The 10373-nt window shown below is 43.6% G+C and overlaps 1 protein-coding gene across 1 annotated transcript in view; it reads right to left on the reverse strand.

Annotated features, from left to right (window-relative positions):
• LOC119169752 (putative cytochrome P450 49a1) overlaps positions 1 to 9935 on the reverse strand; it is a 29566-nt gene extending 19631 nt beyond the window's left edge. Inside the window, exons 1-3 of the mRNA XM_075886830.1 lie at positions 9616 to 9935; positions 8460 to 8697; positions 3461 to 3651 (exon numbers count right to left, since the gene is read on the reverse strand). Of these exons, the coding sequence (XP_075742945.1) occupies positions 3461 to 3651; positions 8460 to 8697; positions 9616 to 9847 (661 nt within the window). The 5' untranslated portion in view covers positions 9848 to 9935. The remainder of the gene's footprint in view (positions 1 to 3460; positions 3652 to 8459; positions 8698 to 9615) is intronic.
• Between the last annotated feature and the right edge of the window lie 438 nt (positions 9936 to 10373).

Raw genomic sequence — 10373 nt, forward strand, 5'->3', positions numbered from 1 at the left:
TTGATCACTGCTAGCAGTATGCGAGTAAAAGCTGCAGGCTGCTGTAGGCCGAATGGGGGGAGGGGGAATGGCGTCTCGGTGTGTTGTGGAAGCTAAGGTTCTTGGTGATACACAAGATATGGGTTGAATGCGTGTCAGATTTTGCTACTCCAGCCCCCTTCACGCCATTCTCGCTTGACTCATCGCATGATTTGCCATGCGTAACTCGTGAAATGTGGGAACAGTGTTTCCAGATGGTGTCGTGACTCACTCGCTCCTGCCGAAGCTTTTGTGGCTTCATTTCCTGTGCTTATTCAATGACAGAAAATAAGCTGGCCCGCAGCATGTTGGTTTTAGCCATAGAACTTGAACGAACGTTTATATTAAGATAGCTAAGATAGCGTAATGGCGCACATGTTCGTATTATCTTTGTACTCGAGTATTCGAGCTCGCGTAAGAGCCGCCTACCAAGGAACCACTTCCGCTTATTTTCTCGTAACTTTTCGCAATTTGATTTAACGTTACGGCTAAATAATTGGTTTACTGTTTAACTAACCGTGCACTCTCTGGCACTGTAGAAGTTCACAGATGATGCAGCCGTAACACATATTACTCATGCAACTTTCCAATAGAAAACGCTGGTGCATGACTGTCTATGATAATCAGATCTTTTTTGTAAACACGTTTGAACTGTTTCCGGCTGTTGGTGCCGAAATTATTGCGTTGATTTTGTGACCAGTTCCTTACTTTTGCCGGAAATAAGTTTAAGTTGTCATTCAAGGAGGCGTAGCACGCATCAATTTCTTTTTTTCTTTTTTAGGGTTATTTAGGAGCTATAATGACAGCCTAGTAGAACTGTGTTTTCCCATCGGTAGTGGCTGTTAGTTATATACAAGATAGAGTTTCATAGTAATACAATAGAGTGAATTGTGATGGTAGCGTCTATGAGAGTTGCAGTGCGTGGTGCTTGAGCCAACAATAGAAATATAGGCAGAGCACGGATTTGTCTAGGCTTCGTATTTTCGGTTCTGTTTGAATCCGTGTCACCTGCAGCCGTTTTCACGCAAGGTGAAGTTCGACTTCACTGTCTTGGCCATTTAGGCTCGTCAACTCAAACCGGCTGATGAAGTTCGCAACAATCCACTATTTTATCCGAAACACACGCTAAAACACCACAATAAAGAAATCCACACTGAGTACGTTTGAAGCAGCCAGCCCGAAAATTTTGGCGAATTAATGTACTACCCATGATTTCCGTGGTGGCTGAATCATCACTAGTACATATATCAGGAAACTATTATGGATGTCTGCCCGGTAATTATAGCTGCTAGCAAACCTAAGCACATTATCCATACATTTGCATAACGAGCTTTTCGATGAGCTTGCGAGTCAGAAATGGTAATGATAATGTGATATTGTGCAAAAAGGCCAACGTCTGTAGAGAATAAATGCTCTTATTGAAAAACCACCACTTTATGTCAGACACTCAAGTCATATGCGTATTTTTGACATTTATTGCACACTGTCAGTCGGCGTTCATCTAGGAGGCATACCTATAGGGCCTTTTATTCTTTTAGTTTGTAACGTAAGCTTACGGAGGTTTTGGCTTATTTTGCTTCATGAGATGCTGCATCGTGCTTTCGTTCAATTCCTATTCGACTGTCTAACACACAAAAATCGCGCTTTTTTTTAATTTACGTACGCAAAAACATTCGATACATTCGACCTTGCATCGGGGAAATTTCACTACGCGCTCAACCGGCATCCGCCGAGGTAGCGGACATGGTGCTCGTCTGCTGAGCCTAAGGTCGCGGGTTCAATTCCTGCAATGATGGTTGTGCTTCGGTATACAAGTGAATTGCTAGAGGACCGTGTAGCTGTGCGATGTGAGTGCACGGTAAAGAACTCCAGATGGTCAAAATATCTTGAACTCTTCACTATGGCGTCCCTCGTAAGCATACCTTGGTTTTAGGACATAAAAGCAGGCTTTTTATTATTCCAAGTAAAGTAAGCCAAACAAAGTGAGCAAAGTAAGCCAAACAATGGCTTACTTTGCTTTTGCTATACGACTGTAAGCCGTCTACATCACCTGGCTGCCTACCGGCTGGCAAGTCAAGAGACAGTTCTTTTTTTCCACTGGCGCTTTCACATTCGTGTTAATTAAACGACAATATTTAATTGGCTCTGAAGCGAGTTTTCTTGCTTCTAAGCAGAGAAATGTCTTGGCTGATTGTACTGTGATGTTCTTGGAAGAACTCGACACACTAAAGTATGGATCGCAAGCAAGCATCTATTTATTTTGTGTTGTTATGTCATATATAGCGCAGGTACATGGGTAGTAAGGCAAATACCTGAAGCTATTTAGAGAACATAACCATGAGGTTCTTAAGGCCTGTGTTTCTTGCATGAGACTAATTTATTTTGAAAAAAGTTAAGATTGTTGGTAAATTGTTAATATGTATGGAAATTGATCTTAAAATGAGCAGCTGTTGGCACTACGCACTGTGTTGTGTCCCGTTCGTCCAGTTACGTTACAGCACGATTACCTATTGCTATATAACCTACGGACCCCTATTACAGTCCCCCCCCCCCCCACCACCATCACCACCACCGGCTATCTTCTTCAAAGAAATATATTTTTACATGAAATCTTGTTGTATTCCTTAACCTGTAGGTTGGTCATCCAGTGAAAAACATTGAGGTTACTCGTAATATTTATAGAAAAGTAAACAGACAAAGAACCAGACAAATTTACAGATAGTAAGGTCTTGTAGAACATGATCAATGATTTCACCTCTGCAATCCCTCTTGAATACAAAACAGCGCGACAAACAAGAGGACACACGGAAAGGGAACACCTGCAGCTCCGACTCTCAACAATTTATCGTGAAAATTAAATGCATCACCTATACACATGACAATCACACGCATAGTACTGCGTTACATAGCGTAAATTGGCCACAACTTGGACAACTGAGACTGATTAAAAGAACCGCTTCTGTAAGTAATCCATTTCCTTGGGCAGTATTGCAATAACGGAAGCAGTTTTCATAGTATGTCTCAGTTTTGCTGTTGATGACACAGTATTATGTGCGTGCTCATCGTGTGTATGCGTACGTTTCTTACAACAAATGTTTGAGAGTCAGAGTTGTATGTGTTCTCGTTTTGGATGTCTTGTGGTTTTTCGTGCTGTTTTGTAGTCACGCACAACCTGCAGTGCCATATCTCGGCACTTTTGAAATCCTGATTTGCTTAGATTTCTATTCCTCACAATTCAGTTTCTTTTCATCGCAATTCAATAAACCCTAATATTTTTATGACTTTGAAGCCTCCAGTTGATTAAATGTGAAGTCAAGTTCAGGTCACGACACTTTCCCAAATACATACTTAAAACCGAGGTAATGAATCATCCACATTAGAGTTCACCATACCACCACCCTCTCTCACGTGGAGGTAGAGCCACGTCCTTGGTGGCACTCACTTTCCAGGGCCCATCGCTGCATGAAGGTGAAGCAGTTTTCCACTTTGCCGTTTTCATCCATGAGCTGCTCGAGCAAGTCCAAGGCTTCCTCCGCGATCTTGTTCATGATGGGCAAGTATGACATTGTTGTCCGCACGCGCAGCGTATGTTGTTGTGTGCTCATTCGAACCTTCAGCCACGCTTTTCTCTGACTGCACGAGCAAGGAAAAAAAAACGAACGCGTGACCAGGCAGAATGGAACATGGCCAATTCAGTCAAACATTCGGCGGTTGGCGAGACAGGAGGACCCTGGCGTGTTGACCAGGCCAAAGGGAACCCTCCTCATTGCGTGGGCTCGGGTCGGAACTGTTAAGTATTGTGTGAACTACGAAGATAGTCACAATCATCATTACGGGATTAGACCGGGGTTCGGAATAAAGAACAGGTTGATCGGGTGGGCTTCGCCACGGGCAAGGCGGCTCGTCCTTTTATCAATATTTTGGTGCCAAAGCCCGGGAGGAAGGACCTTCGGAAGTGAGACGGAGTAGACTTCACGAATTTCGACCGCCGTCGTAGCATCGCGGACTTTTGTGAAGCCGCCGTGGGCAAAGCTGATGTGCGAGGCCTAACCACCGCCGAGACCTGGGAGCGTGACTCCGGTTGCAACTGAGACCACTAGGAGCACCCATGGACTGACGTTAGTGCAGGCATCGTCAGGAGGCTCGCGAGACGGTTGCCCTCACGTTTACTTTGGCTCCGTCCTGACTCGCCCTTCATGACGACGGCCCGATAATCGCAAGGCAGGACAGTCCATGGAGGCCGACTACGTACATCTGGAAGGTGAATCAACGTGAGAGCAGGCATCGACTGGAGGCTCGCGAGACGGGAGCCCTCACGTATTCTTCGGCTGCCGCAAGTTCATGAAGGACAACAACCCGACAACTTACGGATATTCGTTGTGCGAACTTTCTGGGATGGATGCCGTGTTGACTCCGACTTCGCCTCGTGGCACGGCCGGCCAGTGATATCTTCTGTTTCCCACACTGGACCGCATCGTGGAGGCCCTCTACGAAAGGCGGAGTCAAACATGCAAGGTCGTGACGCAGGTGATCGCAGATATCGGACACCTTTGGCATATGAACCACCCATCAATATGTGAGTTGAAGAAGTTTCACCGAGTTTTGACTGAACAGTACGAGCTTCTCAGAGAAATTGATGAGGAGATTGAAAGCACAGTTGACATCGATCATTTGGAATCGGAAATGGAAGAAGCCGAAGTTTATGAACGCCAGGTTATTCTAGCTGTAGAGAGGAAGAAGATTATGTAGCTGTAGAGAAGAAGAAGAGAGGAAGCCACCTTGCCCATAGTGAAGCCCACCCGATCGACCTCTTCTTTATTCCAAACCCCGGTCTAATTCCCTAATGATGATAGTGACTATCTTCGCCGTTCACACAATATTTAACAGGAACAATGAGGGGAGGAGGGTGCCTCCTACTCATCTGAGAAGGGGAGTGGGCGCAAAGCCTGCCCCATACGCTGACTTTCTGAATCAGCGTATGGGGCAGATTTCGTGTCCCCAAGGGCGGGTGTGGGGGTGGGACAGTGATGAACCTTCGCCCCTGCTTCCTTTCAACGATATCTTGAACACGCCTATGACACCCCTTACAGCCGCTATTTCTTCCTCGTCGCCTATTTCTTAATAAATCAAGTGGACAATGTCAGCACTAAGAGCTCGGTTTCCTATACACTCGCCTCCGAGCTGTAATTTAAATTGCCTTCGGATCTAGTGATCCCACAAGGTTTAGCTTTCTTTGTAGCTTTCTTTGTATACATACCACGGAAAAAACAATTCGGCATTTAAGCTCAGTAATTGTCAGCGCCACCGGCCACAGTTCAAGAGTTATGGTCACTTCAATCAGCGATAAAATTGAGTTCTAAACATGCAGTGCAAGCCGGTGCGATAAGCAAGTGAAGAGCGTCCTTTTTATTGTTATCTTTGTTATCTCATCCGATAGCCAGAATCCCGTTACTGGGACGAATATTATACGAGGGCAATGTCCCGTCAAGGAGCTGCAAGTTCTTGATCAACTCGCCTGCGCGTACATTAAAGTATTTGCAGCCCGCATAGAACTTTGCAACCTGAATGATGGGCTCGAAGTATGATACTGAACAAGAGATAAACCTGCATATGGGTAGTGAAGAAATTCTTATAAGACTTCTTAAAAAAACAAAGATTAAAATACACTCAAGCGAATTGAAGCCTCCTTCATACTAATAAACTGCCCATGCGGTCAAACAACAAATAAAAGCTAGTCATTCATGAGGAAAATCAGATAATTCATTTCTGTCACTCTACACGTAGAAAATCTGTAGCACCTTCTAACTTATAAAACAAGGAATTTAAAAAAAAGCGTAGTTGTTTTCTGCTTCTTTCCTCTTTTATTTCATTATTTCTCTCTACTGCTTCCTGCGTGTCTGTTTTGTTTTTAATATAGTGTATTTTCATTTTATGAGGAAGCGTTTTATTCGAGACGAGCTCGAGCTGCAGCACACCATGATGATGATATCTACAGACGAGGAAGTTATACAAATGATTATGACAAGACGAGCCAGTGACTGCGCTCACACTATTTTTTCTATGTCTGGGTCTTTCCACCTTTCTTTCGAAAACTGAAATCTTGGCTACTTTGTGAGATTTGCACACTTGAGCATGTAGTTCAAAAAAAAACAGGGACAGGTGGTGAGCGATAGCTCCATACCAAAAGTTATTCTCGAGATGCAGGCCAATTTATCACTAAAAAAGACCAGAAGGCCATACAAGCGCCCAAGGACCCCAGCCTGCTCCCACGACGATCATAGACAACAAACCGCCACAATATCTTAATGAGCCCCTGAAAAAAAACCACACAAGCAAATAGCAACGCAATTAAAAATGTTAAAAACCGAAATCTTGCACTCACCTAACGGGTGCTCAGATTAGAGCTTTCATTTCGAGGAAAGCGAGGGTGCCAGATTAGTTGCTGGGAAAGCTAACTCGCAGGCGTGAGCACTCAAGAAAGGCTGGCTGACGCACTCGAGACCATTATATTGAATTAAAAACTCTTCCGGAATACACAAGGTGTTCACAAAGGACATAAAAGTTTCTTTTATTTGAAAGAAGGGTTTCGTCTATATTAGCCAATCATCCTTCCCGAACCTTCACCACTGTGAGTAAGCTTTTCTTGAAGCTAACCCGCCATTATATCTTTTATTTTTTGTGTGATAAAGGCTCCTGTTTGCGGAGGCGTTACGCGACTGCGAGGTTTCAGCGTTTAGTGTTTTCAACTGTGTCACAATTGGCTTGATCGTTTTTATAGGGGTCGAGTAAGATGTTGCGGTGTGTTTTTATCCATTATCGTTGTGGGAGTGGGATAAGGTGTTCTTGGGTGATTGTGGCGTTTTCTAATATTTTCTGCGTGATAAGAATAAACTTTAATTTCAAGCTAATGCTCTTCTATCGGGCCTCAGTTTTTTTTGCAATTGTGTCTGCTTTTTGCGCTGCTGGCTCGAATATTTATTCCGTTCTTTCTTTCTTTCTGGTTCTCTGACTGTCCATTTCTTTCTTTCCTTCATTTTCTTTCAGCCTTTCATTTTTTTGTTTCTCTTCCTTTCTCTTTCTCTTTCTGTCCTAGCTCTTTCTTCTCTTTAGCCTCTTCATTTCTCTCATGTCGGTTTTTCTTACCATTACCCTTTTTGCCACCCATGCCTACACTGCCGAGTGTTCAAAATTAGGCTTTATGATTTTCCCAAGATTTATTACTGAGAACAACATAAAAACCACCTTTGTAGATAACGGGGAAACACAAAGTGAGACAATAATGGTGGCTACCAGTGGTGTAATTAACTAAAAGTCAATAATTACCATTTCAATGACTGCTGTAAGAGGGCATATTTGTATTTAAAAGTTAGAGCCCATCGCGTTTCTACGCAGTTACACTTGGAAGAAATCTTCTAGCATGTCTGTGTTTCGAGATATACCGCGGAGTGGTCCATTAATTGTGCTTTGCATGAATACGCATGCAGGGCAGTGAAGATCGGCGCAATGCTCGTCTACTATGTGACAAAGAGCCACAGCTTGCTGTCACCAGCTGGCAGTGAAAGGGTAACCTTTATCATCTTTGCCTCTGCTTTCGACCCATTTTCAGATTAAACAACGCACGCAACTGGCACGGCCCATCAGGGAGGAGCTTCGTTCCAGTGCTGATTTACATGCACAATCATGCCATGGCACAATGAAATTTGCCGTGGGATATCTCGGAGCCCAAGCATGCTAGAAGTATTGTTCCAAGTGTAACTGCGTAGAAGTGCGACTGTCTCCAATTTTTAATACAGATATGTTCGCTTATTGCCGTCACTGAAAAAGTAATTATCAGTTCTTCGTTAATTCGGTTACTGGCAGTCATATTTATTCGCTAACATTGTGTCCCCCTGGATACATAAAGTGTCTGAGAGACGGTTTTTTCATCTTTTTTTTAGTGCTCAATTTTAGGAAAACCACAAAGCTTATTTTTGAACAACTGGTATTATACAATACATTATACTATAATATATTTTATTATAAATAATTTATTATGCAATAGAATATACATGATGGTGATATGCTATCCTAACGTGCTTCAATAGCTATGTGGCACTCGCCTTTGGATAGTGGTTGTCCGGGCTCGAATCTCGCCACACAGAGGAATCTTATTTCCCTAAAATTTCTCTCTTTATCTACGTTTACTTCTTTTTCTCTCTCCTTCACTAAATCTGTATTAGTTGTCCAACCCATCAGAGTTACTACGTCCCGAGTCAGAAAGTCGGTGCCCGTGCTCTGGGAGCAAAGAAGAAAATGAAGGAGACAAAGAGAGTACGTTCCAGTTCAGGATGATGACATCTTTTGTCCGGACCGGCCAGATCACGCTCAGATCAAATGGCTGCTTTGTTAAAAATAACTAAAGAAAGTCGCGTGAACTTGCGGTTGCAGTGGTCGACCCGTACAGGTTGAGAATGCCCACGTCTGCGTAGTATTCCGGTCTGCTCGCTCGGTAGTCCTTGAACGTCGTGGCACCCATTCTGAACGGCTCCTTCCCTTCCTCGTGGTACAGGGTTCGAATGTCTGTGCCCTTGAACAGGTGCACTAGGGAATAACGCCCTGGAAGCCTCTCGACCACAATGGGGCCATACTTCTTGTACATCTCCATGGATGCCTTGTGCCTCTGGTCGGGATGGTGCTTACCTAAGAAGAGTTTAGTTCATGTTGACGTTCACACCATAGTTTCCAGAATGATATCTACATAGGCAGACTTTAGACTAGAGCAAGCATAGATAGATAGATAGATAGATAGATAGATAGATAGATAGATAGATAGATAGATAGATAGATAGATAGATAGATAGATAGATAGATAGATAGATAGATAGATAGATAGATAGATAGATAGATAGATAGATAGATAGATAGATAGATAGATAGATAGATAGATAGATAGATAGATAGATAGATAGATAGATAGATAGATAGATAGATAGATAGATAGATAGATAGAAAGAAAGACAGACAGACAGACAGACAGACAGACAGACAGACAGACAGACAGACAGACAGACAGACAGACAGATAGATAGATAGATAGATAGATAGATAGATAGATAGATAGATAGATAGATAGATAGATAGATAGATAGATAGATAGATAGATAGATAGATAGATAGATAGATAGATAGATAGATAGATAGATAGATAGATAGATAGATAGATAGATAGATAGATAGATAGATAGATAGATAGATAGATAGATAGAAACGCTGAAAGTGTGTTTGGTGCACTAAGCAATGCGAGTCGCGTCTTACACTCGGTTTTTATCAAGGTGGTTTATCAATCATAGAGCCGTAATATGGGCTTATTTTGTTAAATCATTAGACGCACCTAATCGCGCTGCATGTGTGTCTTCTCTTGTCGGTGTGTCGAGTGCCCGCTCTAATCAAGTTCTCATAACTATTCATTCGGATCGTCTCCAGGGTGATTTCCCACCATAAGATCACGGCGACACTGAGTTGCTTAGCAGAGATCGCAGACTCACATTCGCCTATTAACTGGTGCGTGATACCATACTACACTCTTAAGTTATCGAGCATCACTTGCAATAAACTTACCCAACAGGCGCCAGTAGATCCACGAGCTGCCGATCACAGGGAAAGAAGGTACCCTGGGAATCGCTTCGAAGGGCTTCGCTTGCAGCTCATGTTTCCCTGCCGAAACGCTGTCACCTACGTTAGTTGAAGTTCGCCGCACGCTCAGTACGGCAGCTGCGACGGGAAATAGCTGCCAATGTATTTTCGACGCCAGCCTCAAGCCTCTGAGACCAAACGCATGACGTCCTTCCATTCTTTAACGTAACTGCAGGAGCACTTACGTAGGAGAATGCGCGGCAAAGTCGCGCGAAGCAATGTTGACGCTGAACTCCACGTGAATATGAAGAGGCACTATCGTAGCCATGACTCCTGAGTAAACGAGACGACTAAGCTGATAATATTGCTCATACCTTTGCACTATGTAATCAGCCAGTCACCGGCCTGAGGTGGCTCTTTATCGCTCCCAGTCACTGACACGTGCGTATCCGTTATGAACTTGCGCCCTTTCCTATTTCGCTTGCGAACGATGATCCACATAGTTCCACGATAATAGGCGTTTCACGACCGAGCGATGGAGTGATGGTTATGATGTACCTCTCATAACTTTGACATTCACCGCAAAGGGGGATCTGTTGTAGGCCCATGTGCTCAGATTTGGGTGCACGTTAAAGAACCCCAGGTGGTCGAAATTTCCGGAGCCCTCCACTACGGCGTCTCTCATAATCATATGGTGGTTTTGGGGTGTTAACACCCAATTATCGATCAAATCAAAGGGGGAT

This window comes from Rhipicephalus microplus, chromosome 2 (genome assembly GCF_043290135.1).
Source record: "Rhipicephalus microplus isolate Deutch F79 chromosome 2, USDA_Rmic, whole genome shotgun sequence".
NCBI classification, from domain to species: domain Eukaryota; kingdom Metazoa; phylum Arthropoda; class Arachnida; order Ixodida; family Ixodidae; genus Rhipicephalus; species Rhipicephalus microplus.